General features: G+C 43.7%; 1 protein-coding gene across 1 annotated transcript in view; it reads left to right on the plus strand.

Moving 5' to 3' along the window:
• tcerg1l (transcription elongation regulator 1 like) overlaps positions 1 to 11,771 on the plus strand; it is a 947,310-nt gene extending 935,539 nt beyond the window's left edge. Inside the window, exon 13 of the mRNA XM_070876773.1 lies at positions 11,498 to 11,771. Within this exon, the coding sequence (XP_070732874.1) occupies positions 11,498 to 11,654 (157 nt within the window). The 3' untranslated portion in view covers positions 11,655 to 11,771. The remainder of the gene's footprint in view (positions 1 to 11,497) is intronic.
• Positions 11,772 to 19,452: the final 7,681 nt, after the last annotated feature.

Consider the following 19,452-nt stretch of genomic DNA (forward strand, 5'->3'; position numbering starts at 1 on the left):
TCTCCTGACGGTTTCTGGATCCAGGACGTACGTCCTGATGAAGGACCTTCTCGTGCCAGAGAAGCCGGCGGACAAGAGTTTTGAAGAGCTCAGTAAGTTGATCGTGGGAACACTTTAAACCGACGAGCAGCATGCACCTGGTGAGACACCGGTTTTACACGCACTGGCGGCAAGAAGGGCAAAGCGTTTCAAACTTCGTGGCAGACCTCCGGCGACTGGCGAGCCTATGTAAGTTCCCAGACACATGCAGAGCGGAGATGCTGCGAGACTTTTTTATTGAGGGCATCGGGCATGCTGGGGTTTTCAGGAAACTGATTGAGACCAAAGACTTGACTCTGGAAATGGTGGCTTTGATGGCCCAGACATTTATCTCAGGGGAGGAAGAGACCAGAATGATGTTTGACAAAAATCTTGGTTCAAATGCAGCAAATGGACAGGTAGTCAACATTGTTAATGCGGCACACAGTTCTCCAGGCAGACAGGGGCAATCAGACATGCCTGAGCATGTACTCGAACCCAAAGGGGGAATTCAACAGAGACAATGGCTAGCTGAACAGAGATTCATGCCATCACAAGGGACAATGCGGCAAGTAATGGGGCCATCAACACCTGTCAATGCTACGTTTAAGGACAGTTATAGAGACAGTCAGAGATGATCGACTGGTAATGGACCTTTTGTTTCCAACAACGGCTCATGTTGGAGGTGTGGAGGCAAACACACAGCCAGAGCTTGCAGGTATCAGCAATATACCTGCAGAAATTGCAACATCAGCGGTCACTTGGCGCGTATATGCAGGAAGCCTGTAGCCAGGTTGATGTACGAGGAGGATGGGCCCGATGTTAGCCCTACGAGGCCAAATGCATACTGGGGGAAATCGCTGGAAACTGAAGTTCAGCGATTTCATGTGGAGCACATATACAGCTCATATACCAGGACGCCACCGATAATGATGAAAGTTCTCCTCAATGGCATCCCAGTATCAATGGAGCTAGACATGGGCGCCAGCCAGTCCCTGATGAGTATCAAACAGTTCGACAAGTTGTGGGCGTCCAAGGCCAGGAGGCCAAAATTATTGCCGATTGACTCACAGCTACGGATAAATACAAAGGAGATCATTCTGGTGCTCAGCAGCACTACAGTAGTCGTGACCCACAAAGATTCGGAGAACAGGTTGCCACTCTTGATTGTCCCGGGGGACGGTCCCGCACTGCTGGGGAGGAGTTGGCTTGCTGTCATGAACTGGAAATGGGGCGATGTCAATGCAATTTCTTCTGTGGAGCGAATATCATGCTCACAGGTCCTGGACAAATTTGATTCACTATTTCAACCCAGCATTGGCACTTTAATGGGGACCAAGGTAGTGATTCACACAAACCCGGACGCCAGGCCGGTACACCACAAGGCCAGAGCGGTGCCGTACGTGATGCGGGAAAAGATAGAAGGCGAATTGGACCGCCTGCTGAGGGAAGGCATCACCTCGCCAGTCGAATTCAGTGACTGGGTGAGCCCGATTGTGCCGGTGCTCAAGGCAGACGGGTCGGTCAGGATATGTGGTGATTACAAGGCCACCCTCAATCTGGTGTCACTCCAAGACCAGTACCCACTACCGAGAGCGGAGGACCTCTTTGCGACGCTATCCGGTGGCAAACTTTTTTCAAAATTGGACCTGACCTCAACTTACATGACCCAGGAGTTGGCGAGTGAGTCGAAGAAGCTGACCAGCATCACAACACACAAGGGGTTCTTTGAGTACAACAGATGTCCGTTCGGGATTCACTCGGCCGCCGCGATCTTTCAACGAAACATGGAAAGTCTCCTCAAGTCGATTCCAAGGACGGTGGTTTTTCAAGACGACATCCTCATCACGGGTTGTGATACTGAAGAATACCTCCACAACCTGGAGGAGGTGCTACGCAGACTGGACCGGGTAGGTCTGCGACTGAAAAAGGCGAAGTGCATCTTCCGAGCTCCAGAGGTAGAATTCCTGGGGATGAGGGTAGCAGCAGACGGGATCAGATCTACTGCGTCCAAAATGGAAGCGTTTCAGAGAGCACCCAGACCCCGTAACACGATGGAGCTGCGTTCGTTCCTGGGGCTCCTGAACTATTTTGGTAACTTTCTTCCCAAATTGAGCACGCTGTTATAACCGCTACACGTACTCCTATGCAAAGGTGTCGAATGGGTCTGGGGGGGACAGCCAGGAAAGGGCTTTTGATAGAGCACGCAATTTGTTATGCTCCAACAATCTGTTAACGCTATATAACCCATGCAAGAAACTTATTTTAACGTGCGATGCGTCGTCCTATGGGATCGGGTGTGTGTTGCAGCATGTTAATGCCAAGGGTCAGTTACAGCCGGTAGCTTATGCCTCCAGAAGTCTGTCCCAGGCAGAAAGGGGCTACGGGATGGTAGAAAAGGAAGCGCTTGCATGTGTATATGCAGTAAAAAAAATGCACCAGTACCTGTTTGGCAGGAAATTTGAGCTGGAGACAGATCACAAACCCCTAAGGTCCCTTTTGGCCGACAACAAGGCCATAAATGTAAATGCGTCGGCCCGTATACAGAGGTGGGCACTCACGTTGGCCGCCTATGACGATACAATTCAGCACAGACCGGGCACCGAAAACTGCGCCGATACACTCAGCAGGCTCCCACTAGCCACCACCGCGGGGCAACCGAGCATGCTGCTGAGATGGTCATGGCTGTTGAAGCTTTCGAAAGCGAAGGCTCACCCGTGACAGCCCGTCAGGTCAAAGTTTGGACAAATAGAGACCCGCTACTGTCATTAGTCAAGAAATGTGTCCTTAATGGGGACTGGGCAGCCATGTATGGGGCATGCCCTGAGGAATTTAAACCATTTCACAGGCGCAAGGATGAACTCTCGATTCAGGCCGATTGCCTACAATGGGGAAACCGAGTAGCCATGCCACAGATGGGCAGAGAGGTGTTCAGCCGATAACTCCACAATGAGCACCCGGGCATTGTCATGTTGAAGGCAATTGCCAGGTCACACGTTTGGTGGCCAGGGATAGATGCAGACCTGGAACTTTGAGTTCGCAGGTGCAACACGTGTGCCCAGCTGGGCAATGCGCCCAGGGAAGCCCCCCTTAGCCCCCTGATCCTGGCCCGCCAAGCCATGGTCACGCATCCATGTGGATTCTGCTGGTCCTTTCATGGGAAAAATGTTTTTGGTTGTCGTAGACGCCTACTCCAAATGGATCGAGTGTGACATCCTCAATTCAAGCACATCCTCTGCCACGGTAGAAAGTCTATGGGCAATGTTCGCCGCCCATGGTCTACCGGACGTCTTGGTCAGCGACACTGATCCGTGCTTTACAAGCATTTGAGTTCCAGGACTTCATGGCAGGAAATGATATGAACCATGTCAGAATGGCACCGTTCAAGCCGGCCTCAAATGGCCAAGCGGAATGAGCAGTGCAGATAATCAAACAGGGGATGCTCAGAATCCAAGGGGGTTCCCTACAAAGCCACTTATCACGCCTCCTGTTGGCCAGTAGATCCCGATCACACTCGCTCACAGGGGTTCCACCTGCAGAGCTGCTAATGAAAAGGACGCTCAAAATCAGGTTATCCCTTATACACCCCACCATGAAAGAAATTGTTGAGAGCAGGCGCCGGTCACAATGTGACTACCATGACGGGACTGTGAGGGCGTGATGTATTGATGTCAATGACCCTGTCTTTGTCCTCAACTACACTGCAGGGCCCAAATGGCTCACAGGCACTGCGATTGACAAAGAGGGGAATAGGATTCTGGTAGTTAACCTTACCAATGGACAAATCTGCCGCAAATATGTGGATCAAACTAAAAGGAGGTTCAGCAACCCCATAGAAGAAGCAGAGGAAGAACACGATGTAGAGTTCACTCCACCACAGGTGACCGAACACCGGAACCAAGTGGAGGAGAGCCCAGTCACTGTGGGCAGTCTGGACAAGCCTGAGGCACCACAAACAGCAGACACTCAGGCCAGCACCCAACAACCGGAGCCCCAACTCAGGCGCTCTACAAGGGAGCGTAAACCACCACAGAGACTTAACCTGTGATCCCAATAAGACTTTGGGGGGGAGGTGATGTCATATATTCAACTGTCATTGTAATCCATCTAAGTGGTACACCGTGAGAATATTGACCACTCGGTGGTGAACTTGTGGGTGACACTCCTAACCTGGACTTTCAGGTATAAAAGGGGAAGCTCCACCTACCTTCATTATTTCAGTGCAGGAAAAAAGGTTACTGGTCACAGAGTGACCTTCTCTCGAATATGGGCCTCGTGTGCATTTGTACTGCAGGGTAAGGACATATCAGATTTAAGAAAACAACTTGTATTAATATAGTGCCTTTAACGTAAAACGTCCCAAGGCACTTCACAGAATTATTGTGAGACAAAGAAATTTGACACCTAGCCACATAAGGAGAAATTCGAGCAGGTGACTAAAAGTTTGGTCAAAGACGTAGGTTTTAAGGAGCATCTTGAAGGAGGAAAGAGAGGTAGAGAGACATGAAAACATGAAAAGTAGAGTAATAATATCAGTAGTATACAGCAGCTCAAGAGTCATGGGGTCATTGATTACAACTAGGGTCGCCAACCCTCCAGGATTGCCCTGGAGTCTCCAGGAATTAAAGACTAATCTCTTTAAGTCTGGAGACTGCTGCCAGCAACCCAGGAGGAAAAGCATTCAAAAAAATGTTAAAACATTTTGAAATCTTTTGTTTAGAAGTTATAGTGGGGGGAAAGGGCTGTTTGGCTGGTAGTTAAGAATCATCCAATCCGGTATTAAAGTGTCTATTCGCTGTGCAATTGGTTTGGAAAGGCGGTGAATGGCGAGTATGGACATGTTGGGTCACTGACAGCAGGATTGTGAGGGCGAGGTGGTTGGAGGCAGGAGGTCATGTAAGGACCTCCAGGAATATGTCCAACTCGAGTTGGCAACCCTAATTGCACCCATGTTACCATTCAGAGTCCTGTGGACATTACTGTGTCTTGTATAAACCATAAGAAACTTTATTCCATCAATAAAACTGGTATTGGAGCCACAGCTCAGAATAATGTAAGTGAAGGCCATGGTGACTAAATGGGTCCCTTGCTTAAAATACAACCCTCAAAATTGAGATGCGCCCTTATTACACTCATATCTCATCAAAAACAGTCCAGTTTTTCAGCCCTGTTATATTTACAGTAATTTACAACTTTTACTATTTTCCTCAAAATGTCAAAACTTATGCTATATATTTATATAGAAATGGTACTTGAAATAAAGTCACTCATTGCTTATATAGTGAAATACTACCACAGAGCCACTGATTTAGCTCACTCTACCTGCTGGTCTCAAACTAATTGAATACTTGCATAAAGTTAGCCCTGAATCTATCATTGTTAATCATTTGAATGTGTACTAATTAAATGAACGTTGTAAAACTATTTTTTTTATTTACGTTCATGCGATGTGGGCACCGCTGGCAAGGCTAGCATTTATTGCCCATTCCTAATTGCCCTTGAGCAAATAGTGCTGAGCCTCCTTCTTGAACTGCTGCAGACCGTAAGGCGAAGGTACTTCCACAGTGCTGTTAGGGAGTTCCAGGATTTTGACCCAGCGATGATGAAGGAATGGTGATATATTTCCAAGTCAGGATGATATCTTTGGGGGGAACTTGCAGGTGGTGGTGTTCCCATGCACCTGCTGCCCTTATCCTTCTAGGTGGTAGAGGTCGCGGGTTTGAGAGGTGCTGTCGAAGAAGTCTTGGCGAGTTGCTGCAGTACATCTTATAGATGGTACACACTGTAGCCACCGTGTGTCAGTGATGGAGAGAATGAATGTTTAAGGTAGTGGATGGGGTACCAATCAAGCGGGCTGCTTTGTCCTGAATGGTGTCAAGCTTCTTGAGAGTTGCTGGAGCTGCACTCATCCAGGCAAGTGGAGAATATTCCATCACACTCCTGACTTGTGCCTTGTAGATGGTGGAAAGGCTTTGTGGACTCAGGAGGTGAGACACTCGCCACAGAATACCCAGCCTCTGACCTGCTCTTCCAGCCACAGTATTGATGTGGTTGGTTCAGTTAATTTTTGGGTCAATGGTGATTCCAAGGATGTTGATGATGGGGGGATTTGGCGATTGTGAATGTAAAGGGGCGTGGCTATACTCTTTCTTGTTGGAGATGGTCATTGCCAGGCACTTGTCTGATGCAAATGTTTCTTGCCACTTACCAGCCCACATAACTACATTAGATTGTTCATCATCATAGGTGGTCCCTCGAACGAGGATTACGTGCTTCCACATCAAAAGGAACGAGTTCATAGATGTTTCAATGAAGGACCCGATATTCTAGTCCTGAACTCCAGGGGTAGAAGAGGCCTGTGCGTGGATTTTTTTAAGGTGTGGTGACCGTTGCACATCAGCCACCACACGGGCTTGACAGAGCTAGGCTTTTATCCAGTTGCAAGGGTTAACCAGGATGACTGGAGACCTGCTCTGCTGCACGGACCTTGTGCGCACACATATCACAGTGAGGGCTGGCCCGTGCTGCCCTTGGGCCCTGAGCTCTTCTGGGCCCCGTACCCTCATTTGCCACACCTCCGCTATGACCTTCCCGCTCCTCCGCTGTACCTGGGCCCCGTCAATGTTCCTGCCCACGCTCTAACCGCCAACCTGAGCCTTGATGACATCACCCAGTCGCCCACCTCAAAGTCGTCGCACACTTGGGACGACTTGCGCTGGAAGCTGAGGTGGCATGCTCCAGCCCTTATACTCCCAACCTGCGGTGGTGTCCTCTCAAAGGTTGGGGTGGCCCACAGAAAATTATATGCTAATATAATAATATGCTTATATTGTAATATGCTATAAACATAATCTGCTGCCGGCCCCCTTTTAAGACAACAAGGACTACTGGTCTACCGCTACCATCACATCGGAACCCCACTTCCGACCAATCTTTGGGGGCTGGACCCCGTCATAGGGTAAATCCTTGAAGGGGTCTGTCTAATGAGTGTGCATCGGCAATTGCATGAACCGGTAAATGATTTTGCCTCACCCATGGCAATTTGGGTTTGTATAAGGGTTATCAAATGAGCCAATCGTTGATCCGTCCCAGAGGACTTAGATTCATCCCTCGGGAGGTATCTATGCATTGCACCATGGTCTGCTGTAGTCTTTTGCTAGGTGGCCTACCTTCTTACAATTAAAGCACTGTCCCTTAAAGGGGTAACACCTAGATCCCTCCACCGTTGACACTGGTTTATTTGTGGTGGCTGGTGACTTCACCTTTACTTGGTCTTTTACCATTTCCCAGGCTATTTGAGCGCGGGTCTCTGAATCTGTCCACTGATTGGTGGGCCTCATGGCTATGCCCAGGGTGGTTTTAACTAAATAGTGGAGTTTGGTCAGGAACATCGATTTAAATTGTTCCTGATTCTTTCCTACTGCAGCATTTGCAAGTGCCTGGTTCTGGGTACATTCATAGATATCGTATAGGCAATTACTGAAGGCTCTAGGGGTCTCTTCTGGGTGCTGCTTGGTCTGATTAAACAGAGCTACTAAGTTTAAATTTTGGATCTCTAAATGGTTTAGGATCTCGATCATGACTGCATCGGCCGCTGTGCCAGGCTGGAGGACTGCATCTGGCAGATTATCTTTTAGGGAAGTGGAACAGAAGGGGACAAGGGCGAGATAGATTGGAAAGAGGAAGGCAGTCACTATAATCCCCAGGAGGGTGGTGTAGGATGGGATACCTTGGAGACACGAAGGCCAACCGCAGCAGTAGTAACTACTTCTTTACGACGTAATGCGCATGGTCACATCACCAGTAACCATACCGACTTATGGCCCATATCTGGTACTGACACCACGGCGGGTAGCCATGAGTTGGGGCCCATGAATGATGGGGATGACCCACTGGGAGTTAACAGGAAGTGGGCAAATTTCAGGAAAAGTCACCCCGAGTTAGAAGAGAGAGACTTAACACGAGTCCTCCTCTTGGCCTGTTCCACTTCCCTAAAAGATTGTCCATCATATGCAGTAGTCAAACATAAGCAGTGCTGTGGACCAAACCTGGACCTTCTGTGGGTCAGTAGAATAGCTTGACCATTAAGACCTTTTAACATAATCAAAATATTACTGTTAGATGTTACAATGGAAACAATGAATTTCCTGAACTTTGCATGTTTCTGGTTTGTCCTGAGATGCAAATTGAATAGAAAGATTGTGATGTAAATTCTAACCAAATTGCGGACAAAAGGATAGCAGTACCATATTCCTGTGCATGCATTGTGATTGGCAATACAGAAACCAAGAGATAATCTAACATGAAAAGAATATCTTACTTTTGTCCTGTCTTATTAGGGTGTTAGTCATTTTGTTTGAGATGGTCATCAGTTCACTTTTTCTCTTGCTTATGGTAAACCTGCAGCACCACATTAATTGTTATATTCAGGAATCTTATTCCAGGTGAAAGGAACACTGCATAACCTGTGATTTCCTGATAGTGCACTTATTCTTTTCCTACCTTCATTCCATATTCTCCATCACATTTATCATGATGTAGGTCGTGAAGTTGTTCAACCTGGTTGGGAACACATTACTATTGATTTCAGTCTTAAAGTTGAACTTCTCACTTATCTTCCTTTCATATGTTTTACAATCAAATGCACCTTTTTACAGTTCCTTCAAAATCCTTGGAGTAGATTTTAACCCCCAGCAGGTTTCAGTGGCCGGGGGGAGGGCAGGGGTTTGAAGTGCAAAATGCACTTGCAGGCCAAAGTTTGTAGCCCGGGGTATCTTAACTGGCCACTGAACAGGAGCGCAGGTTCAGGCGGCTGAAGACAATGGGCCAGTAGCAAAGGAAGGCTTGTAAGCAGGTAAATCGTGGAGTGTGGGGATGGTTTCTGGACCTTCTTGTGGGAGGGAAGGGGGAAGTTCAGGACAATGGAGTCCACAACTTTCCTTCTGGGGCCCGTAGGAGCACACCTTCTCCACTTGGCCCCACAAAGGAAATATGTCCACTTACAAAAATAACTTGCATTTATATACTGTCTTTAACATAACAAAACATCCCAAGGTGTTTCATAGGAGCATAATCAGACAAAAATTGACAGAGCCAAAGAGGGAGACATTAGGACCGATGACCAAAAGCTTAATCAAAGAGGCAGGTTTTAAGGAGCATCTTAAAGGAGAGAGAGAGGTGGAGAGATTTAGGGAGTTAATTCCAGAGCTTAGCGCCTAGACAGCTGAATACATGGCCGCCAATGGTGGGGTGAAGGAAGTTGGGGTACACAAAAGGCCAGAATTCTTGTAGGGCTGGAAGAGATTAGAGAGCTAGGGAGGAGCGAGGCCAGGGAGAGATTTGAACACCAAGTATGAGAATTTTAAATTCGAGGTATTGATGGACCAGAAGTCATTGGGACTGAAATTGCCCTGCTCCCTGATTTATGTGCGGTAAAATTCCGACCAGGACTTTTATCGCTTGGCCCGGAAGTCCCGCCCCCGACACAGAATTGGGCTTCCAGGGAAGCAGAGCACTGTGTCCGGCACTCTGCATCCTTGGAGGAGTGCTCCTGGGGCGGGAGCGCAGCACTGCGCTCAGATGCTCTAAGTAGCACTAATGTGCTACAACGCCCCTCCCCTTCCTTTAAAGGGAAGGCGGCTGCGCACTCTGCAGGTCCTTTGGTGGCCGCCACTAGGCCACCAGGGAGTTGATCGACTGGGCCAGCAGCCCAGCACCCATAACTGAATGCCGGGCGGCATGAAGGTGGGCTGGTTGTCGTGAGGGCCGCCATTGTCAGGCCAATGGAAGTGTCAGCCGACAAATAAATATGGCGGCCCACGGCGCAAGAGGCCTTCTCTTTAAGGTCTTCAGTGTTATTCTATAATGTTTAATGCCTTATCTCCAAACTGAATCATGTGTTTTAGTCAGGCCTATAAAGGCCACAATGCTTGATCTTTTCAATGACTGATAAAAAATGTAACTCCGTTTATACGGGTCAGCTCCAAATCCTACCTTTTTTCCCTTTCTTTAGCGTCTGTTATTGGTTTGATCAAATTCAGAAACTCGCATGAAAAGTTTGCTGGGTATCAGCAATAAATGAATGCTCCAGTAGATTCTGCACTTGTACTTACCCTCTTGTTCACAAGAGGGTAAGTACCATCATGACTTTTTTCCATTCTTGTGGAAACACTTCCTCCTCCCACGTTGTTTCATCCTACTATTCTCTCGACCTCACCTTTTAACGTTTTGGGGGTAATGTTAAGTTTCTTAGGTGCTCTACAATTCTTCAGGCCTTACAGCAATTTCTTGATGTTTCTTTGTATCCAGGTCTGTGGTCTTCCCTTCTGTTGGTTTAGGGTTCCTTATGTGCCTGGGGCCAGATTAATATTGGGATTTTATAATTCTTTAAAGAATTTAGCAAACATTTCCAAATGTGTAACAGTCTCAGATTTCTTTTTGCTTTTGTTTCTCCATTAAACCTTCCTTTCCCAGAATCTGCTCTGGTAAGGAAAACATTTATGTAAAAACAAATATATTAATAAACTATAACCTGAAAATTACAATGAATAATGCTCTGGTATGAACATTTAACACACTCCTATTAAATTAAGTTCTATCCATTTGTTTTAAATGGTTAATGCCTCCAATAGAATAGAGGAGAGTTCGAATGCATTGAGCTTTTGTACGATACATGTCTCAGCAATTTACAGGCTTATAACATGATTTGACAAGAAATGCGAGTTTGTTTTCTAGTTATTGAAATTAAACTCATATCTCATAGCAGACCACAACTTATCATTTTTGAATGGCAACATATTGTGTTATTTTATAGGATGATTTTTTTTTGTGTTTTCTTCTGTCCCTTTCAGATTGGTACCATTCTAACATGACTCATTCAGCTGTGACAGATTCCATTCCTTGTCAGTGCATTTTGTACCAGGTTTTTGTTGCTGTAGTTTACAAGGACACGGGTGTTATCCGCCGCAGTATTGTCAAATTTCAAGTATCTATGATGGCAAAACTATATCTTTTATTACCTCTATGGAATGGTCACCATAACCAACTTTTTTAATCTGTTGAACCTATTCAAAAAAATAGAATTTAGAGTTGTATCAGCAGCATTCTTATTCTTGTAAAATATCAGCAATCTAAAATACATAGCTTTCAAAAATCCTGACCTCAAGAAAAATTCAAATGAGTCTCACTGTCTTGAAATAAAACATCTGCCTCTCTGATACAATGTTCATCATAGTTTGCTTCATTGGAAAAAGATTAAAACATTGTTTGTTGTCTCCAGTCTGTTTTATACTGTCCTTCTGGCTTGTAACATGCATCTGAAGCAAACTCTTAACTACAAAACTTTAAAAATGTGAACCATTTTACAGCCAACAGCAACTCTTTATTTGCAGTTCAAAGTAAATCCATAGATTTGGTGCTTCATATCCAGACTAGTGCATGAACTGATCATTATTTTACGTCTCTTGTCTTCCTTGTCAAGATCTGCTTTCCAGGAGTTTGCAGAAAAATATGGAAGGGATCATCGATTTAGATTGGTGCAAAAGAGGAAAGATCAAGAACACTTCTTCAATCAATTCATAAATATTCTCAAAAAGAGGGACAAAGAAAACAGAATTCGAGTGAGGAAGATCAGATAAAACGCAATTACAGTTTCACTTAACAAACTGAGCTATTGTGACAGATATGATGACTAAAGAATTTAGACACTCTTATCTGTGTGGTGTTTGGATAATTGTGTCATAAAAGTATTTACAACATGAGATAATATAAATTTTTAATTTAAAGTTGCAGATAATACCAGTTCACACATCTCAACATAAACAATTATTTGTTGATTCTTTATTATTTTCTTTTATCATGTAATTACATTATTTAAAGCACAACTATATCACATTCTTACTTGTCATTTAAACAAAGTTTGGAGTAAATCATTTAATATCTAGTATTCTCAATCAATTGTTAAAAATGTGTACACTGTAACAGTGTATAACCTCTAGGATCATGAAAATGCCCTCTTTTAGGCTGTAAGAGAAATTCATTTGTTAAAAATTCAACCTACTGACCTTGAAATTTACACTGTGGATTATTGGTGTACAAGGTTAGTGCACTGATACTTTTGTCCGAAATTACACTCTCTGCTCTATTTTAAAGGAGACATTAACTCAATTTTTACCACACTATAGTCGCAGAAATTGTAATTTAAGACGAGCACATTGGGATGCTAATATTTCAAGCCATTGTTTTTAACTAGTGTTTTATATTTTTTTTAAAGCTAGTTCTAAAAGGCATTTCTGGGCCGTTCAGTGATTAACATTAAACCCACCAACAGGTAACATTGATGCTGAATATCAAGATAAAGTGGGACCATTATTCCAGTAGCTCTAAGAGTAGAGGAGGAATAAGTTCTGCACAAAGTACCAGCTTATTAAATTGCACTGTTAAAATTATAATTGCAGCATTTAAGGAGATAACATGGCAATTTTAGTTCAATTATATATTCTGTATTTATCAGTGTCTGAAAATAGTGATGGTAAGGTTGGAAAATGTACAGTATGACAAACTATTTACATTATTGTGTTCTTTATTACATTTGTTTTGCCTCTAGTGAGTTAATGCTCATGAAGTACAGGGTGCCTAATTAGTAGTGCTAGCTTGGTGTTTAAAACATTAGATGATAACCATCTATAAGAGACTTCCTGTACATTCTAAAATTTGGCATTTTACGATGTAATGATTTTAAACGGTGCTTGTGGTAAAGTTAACCATTTACAGTACAGTTTTGTAGTGTAATGCTTTCAGACAATATCTGAATAGCTTATGCAATATCTGAAAGGAAAAAACAGTATTTTAATTTTATCTAAAGTAACACCAATTTATGTTATACTTATGGTTTAATAGGTTTACTGATTTTTTTGAAAGTATGTACATAATTCACAGTATTTTCATTAATAAATATTTCATAATCTTATCCAGCTATTCTTTATCATAAGCACTGAATTTCCTATTTAGTATAACAATATAACCTGTGCATTGTGTTCATCATTGCTATTACGAAGTTGGAGCACGTAATGTTTGAAAATATGTTTGAAATTATCTTGCCGAGAAGGTCTTGCATGAATTTAAATGATGAATATGAAGAAAAGGCTGCAAAAATAGGCATCTAAAAAATGTAAAGCAGACAAAGAAGTTGCTGAAATTAAGAAAACTGGAATGAGAACGGATCATTTTTCACATCAACATTATTCCTGCCACAGAAAATCTGCAATGTATCCTCTTATGGACATATTCAATACCCTGTTCTGCATAATTTCTCCCTGACCTCTCAAAAGGTAATCACATGAAACTTCAGGAAGTTTATGGTTCAGACATATTGGAAAAAGGTTGCTACAATAAGTATTGAGAAGAATCTATTTCGATAACTTTAACATTGTACAGCAATCAATGTTAATTATTTCAAGGTTGATAGTGCAAGGCTATCCAGTGGACTTCGCCGTATCTCTGGTGAGAATCCAGCAGAACTACTGCAAACTTCACTGGGACCCAGATATGCCAGGTGACTACCTTGGACAGGAGTTCCCATGGGGAGCAGTAATAGGCAAACCTTCTGTCCACCTCTTACTTGGGAACCTGCGACAGATGGGATGGGGTTGAAGAAAATATTGTACCTGGAGATGTTGTTGAAGTAACTTAAAAAAGTGTTAGAGGCATTGTAAATATTGACCTGACTAGATCATTCCACTCTAGATGGAAAGCATGCATATGCCTTTGTTTTAGAAACAGAAGCATTCTCACATCCACAATGGGAAGAACACTAACGTAAGGCTGAATTGGTGGAAGAGCTTTATAGAATATAGAAGAAGTAACAAATGCTCCTCGAGGCGCAATGCACAGCTAGATGTGATTCAGTGTTGGAAGTCACTAAGTTCCGTCAAGAAACAGGAATGTAATCATGAATTCAGAGTCTAAATTTCACATCAACCTAACCTGGGTAAATCAGTATTAGAATAGGCAATTACAAAGCTACCCTGAGATATAGGGAGTTGAACACATCTGAGTATAATCCAAGAAAACTTACTATTCCATGTGAAGTGGGATGTCTGTCAGTTAAATTCTTTGATGATGGCCCTGGGGAAGTGCACCAAGAGTATTTGAAATAAGTAAAGAAGACTTTTCTTAAGCACAAATAGGAGAAATAGAGATCACCTTTCCTAATCTTCTTCAATAGCACAAAGAATGGAAGGATCATTAGCTGTTATACGAGTTGCAGGTAAGCTGCACTCTTAAGTACTTAATGCTGGATTTGATTCATCTGAATGAAAAGAAGTCGTAATACCCAAGGGAACAAGGTGCCTAAGGCTATGGCTTCTATCGTGATATAATTGATCAGAACACTTGATATAGGATATAATTATAACATTGTGGAGGAAAATTGATGGAACACTGGCTCCATTATCTATGTAATTTTATTTCTTGCATTTTTAAAGTGCAGAATATACAACAACAACTTTTAAGGTGCTGCACAGGAGTGTTATAACACAAACCAAATAAATTTGACACCAAGCCACATAAGAAGAAATTACGGCAGATGACCAAAAGCTTAGTCAAAAAGGGAGGTTTTAAGGAGTGTCTTAAAAGAGGAAAGAGAGGTAGAGAGGTGGAGAGGTTTCGGCATGGAATTCCAGAGCTTAGGGCCCAGGCAGCTGAAGGCACGGCCACCAATGGTCGAGCAGTTATAATCAGGGATGCTCAAGAGGGCAGAATTTGAGGAGCGCAGACATCTCGTGGGGTTGTGAGGCTGAAAGAGATTACAGGGATAGGGAGGGGCGAGGCCATGGAGGAATTTATAAACAGGAATGAGAATTTTGAAATCGAGGCGTTGCTTAACCGGGAGCCAATGTAGGTCAGTCAGCACAGGGGTTATGGGTGATCGGGATTTGGTGCGAGTTAGGACATGGGCTGGCGAGTTTTGGAGGTCCTCAAGTTTATGTGTAGAGTAGAATGTGTATAATTATAAGATGTATAATTATAACAAGATAGAAACATAGAAACATAGAAAATAAGTGCAGGAGTAGGCCATTTGGTCCTTCGAGCCTGCGCTACCATTCAATAAGATCATGGCTGATCATTCACCTCAGAACCCCTTTCCTGCTTTCTCTCCATACCCCTTGATCCCTTTAGCCGTAAGGGCCATATCGAACTCCCTCTTGAATATATCCAGTGAACTGGCATCAACGACTCTCTGCGATAGGGAATTCCACAGGTTAACAACTCTCTGAGTGAAGAAGTTTTTCCTCATCTCAGTCCTAAATGGCTTACCCCTTATCCTTAGACTATGTCCTCTGGTTCTGGACTTCCCCAACATCGGGAACATTCTTCCTGCATCTAACCTGTCCACTCCCGTCAGAATTTTATATGTTTCGATGAGATCCCCTCTCATCCTTCTAAACTCCAGTGAATACAGGCCCAGTCAATCCAGTCTCTCCTCATATATCAGTCCTGCCATCCCGGGAATCAGTCTGGTGAACCTTCACTGCACTCCCTCAATAGCAAGATCGTCCTTCCTCAGATTAGGAGACCAAAACTGAACACAATATTCCAGGTGAGGCCTCACCAAGGCCTTATGCAACTGCAGTGAGACCTCCCTGCTCTTATACTCAAATCCCCTAGCTATGAAGGCCAACATACCATTTGCCTAATTATAACCTGTATGAAGTGTTCTGATCAATGATATCAAGATATAAGCCATAGCCTTAGGCACCTTGTTCCCTTGGGTTTATTTTCATTCAGATGAATCAAATCAAGCATTTAGGCCTAGAAATTGGCCTCCCTAGCGCATCCTGTTATCGCCTCTGGGGACGATAACGGGGCGCTAACCACTTACCGACTGTGTGCGGCGACATGAACTGTTCCCGCTAACTTCAGCAGGAGAGTTGCAGTGGCGGTAGGACGTTGCACCCCGATCTCCTTCGCCCAGAGATTGTGACATCATTGGCGTGCGCATCGTCCCAGTAGTGCCCCGGACCCGAACTTCTGTTCCACTCCCTGCAGCATTGCCGGGCGAATACACCGGCAAATGCAGGAGGCATTGATCAGGAAGCCGGGCACGTCGGGGCAAAACTTAAAGGCGAGGTGGCCGAGTTAGGTGAAAACATTTCTTCAATGGTGTCTATCCATTTTGTTCAATCCTTTTCGGCCACAATCGATCAGCCCGGCACTCTGCTGCAGTGCATCAGACCGGATTCACTGCAGTAAACAAAACTCGCAACAAAAATAAATCCCAATGAGAAGGAAAGACTGTAAGAGAAGGGATAACCATCCGTGGCTAACTAAGGAAATAAGGGATGGTATCAAATTGAAAACATGGGCATACAATGTGGCCAAGACTAGTAAGAGGCCAGAGGATTGGGACATTTTTAAAAGCCAGCAAAGAACGACTAAAAAAATGATAAGGAGAGGGAAGATAGATTATGAAAGTAAACTAGCAAAAAATATAAAAACAGATAGTAAGAGTTTCCACAGGTACATAAAAAGGAAAAGGGTGGCTAAGGGAAATGTTGGTCCCCTAGAGGATGAGACTGGGGAATTAATAATGGGGAACAGGGAAATGCAGAGACGTTGAACAAATATTTTGTATTGGTCCTCATAGTAGAAGACACTAAAAACATCTCAATTGTGGATAATCAAGGAGCTATAGATAGAGAGGAACTTAATAAAATCATTATCACTAATGAAGTAGTACTTGGTAAAATAATGGGACTAAAGGCGAACAAGTCCCCTGGACCTGATGGCTTACATCCTTGGGTCTTAAAAGAAGCGGCTGCAGAGATAGTGAATGCATTGGTTGTAATCTATCAAAATTCCCTGGATTCTGGGGCAGTCCCAGCGGATTGGAAAACTGCAAATGCAACGCCCCTATTTAAAAAAGGAGGCAGACAAAAAGCAGGAAACTATCAACCAGTTAGCCTAACATTTGTCGTTGGAAAAATGTTGGAGTCTATTATTAAGGAAGCAATCGCGGGACATTTAAAAAAGCAAGCAGATGTCAGTATGGTTTTATGGTATTTGGATTTCCAGAAGGCATTCGATAAGGTGCCACATAAGAGTTTACTCCACAAGATAAAAGCTCACGGGCTTGGGGATAATATATTAGCATGGATAGAGGATTGGCTAATTAACAGAAAACAGAGAGTCGGGATACATGGGTCATTTTCCAGTTGGCAAACAGTGACTAGTGGAGTGCCTCAGGGATCGTTGGTGGGTCTTCAACTATTTACAATCTATATTAATGACTTGGATGAAGGGACCAAGTGTAATGTAACGAAGTTTGCTGATGATACAAAAATGGGTGGAAAAGCAAATTATGAGGATGACACAAAAAATCTGCAAAGGAGTATAGACAGGCTAAGTGAGTGGGCAAAAATTTGGCAGATGGACTATAATGTGAGAAAATGTGAGGTTATCCACTTTGGCAGAAAAAATAGAAAAGCAAATTATAATTTAAATGGAGAAAAATTGCAAAATGCTGCAGGACAGAGGGACCTGGGGGTCCTTGTGCATGAAACACAAAAAGTTAGTATGCAAGTACAGCAAGTAATCAGGAAGGCCAATGGAATGTTGGTCTTTATTGCAAGGGGGATAGAGTATAAAAGCAGAGAAGTCCTGCTACAACTGTACAGGGTATTGGTGAGGCCACACCTGGAGTACTGCGTACAGTTTTGATCTCCTTATTTAACGAGGGTTATACTTGCACTGGAGGCAGTTCAGAGAAGGTTCACTCATATAAGATAATGCGGGGGCTTGACAAGGTAGATGCAGAGAGGATGTTTCCACTCATGGAGGAGTCTATAACTAGGGGGCATAGTTTTAAATAAGGGTCACCCATTTAAAACTGAGATGAGAAGGAATTTCTTCTCTGTGGGTTGTAAATTTATGGAAATCTCTGCCTCAGAGAGCTGTAGATGCTGGGTCATTGAATATATTTAAGGCGGAGATATACAGATTTTTAAGCGATAAGGGAGTAAAGGGTTATGGGGAGTGGGCAGGGAAATGGAGCTGAGCCCATCATCAGATCAGCCATGATTTTATTGAATAGCAGAGAAAGCTCGAGGAGCCAAATGGCTCCTATTTCTTATGTTCTTATGATCTCATGTAAATTACAAGCACACCTTACCTGAACTGAAGAGGTCCAGATGGCTGTATCTATGGAAATAATAGGGTGCTTGGGTGAGTTCCATTGCGACTGAGAGACTTGTGCAATGTATGTGGAGCAGCTAGAAATTTTTTCACCACAAATATTATCATCGAAGCCCTCGATGATGAAAACTGTAACTCAGTTAAGTTAGAAAGAAAATGGGCTATTTTCTTACTGAAGCAGAGCCCGAGGTGTATGAAACCCTGACAAATTTGCTTGTTCCTTGCAAGCCGAAGGACACACCATAGACAGAAATTCTAACCAAGTTAGAACTGCACTACAGTCCTGAGACACTGAAAATTGCTGAAAGTTATCGTTTTGGAATACAAAATCAATTAACTGTCAAGAGTATCAGTGAGTACATTGTACCTTTAAAAATACTATCCATTCACTGTCATTTTGGACACTTTCCGGACTGAGCATTGTGTGACCAGTTTGTTTGTGAGATGAAAAATGAAGCAATCAGAAAAAAGTGGTTGGCAACCCGTGACTTGATTTTTGATGTAGCTTGTCAGACAGCTATGTCGATGTATATGGGTAACCAATACTCCCAAGAGTTTCACACCATTTCCAGTCATCAGGCAACCGAGGTGAATCACCTACAGGTTAAGAGTAAAAGGCAGTTGGGCCCAAGGCCTCAGCAACTGGCCCAGGCAACAGCGCATTGAAGTCATGCTATCAGTGCCTGGGACAACATGTTGCTCAAAGCTATCCATATGTGAAGGCAGAGTGTTTCTTCTGCAAGAAAACAGGGCATCTTGTGAAGGCATGCCGACTGAAGAGTAAGCCAACTATCAAGGCTATAAATAGAAATCCCAGTGACTACATAGCATGGAAGAAAAGCAACAGGATGAAGAGATACACATCATCAGGAGCACAAAGGTACCTAACAATGATTCGCGAAGTATCGTCATCCAAGTAAACGTTGCAGGAACCAGGATACCCATGGAAATCGACACTGGTGCATCCATAGCATAGTACCTGAATCGCTATATCTCGACAAGTTTAGTAATTTTCTACTGGAGAAGTCAAAGATAGAGCTGCGAAGCTACTGAGGAGAGATAATCGCTGTAGTAGGATGCATCACCAGACTGGTGAAATACAAGGATCAATTTCTTAGTAGTGGCAGGAGACAAGCCTACCTTACCAGGTAGAAATTGGTTGGGATCACTGAAGCTGGATTGGAATGAGATTTTTCATGTTGAAACGAGGGGAGAAGATTTGCATCGAAGGATGATGTCATC

Source organism: Pristiophorus japonicus, chromosome 3 (genome assembly GCF_044704955.1).
Source record: "Pristiophorus japonicus isolate sPriJap1 chromosome 3, sPriJap1.hap1, whole genome shotgun sequence".
Classification (NCBI taxonomy): Eukaryota; Metazoa; Chordata; class Chondrichthyes; family Pristiophoridae; genus Pristiophorus; species Pristiophorus japonicus.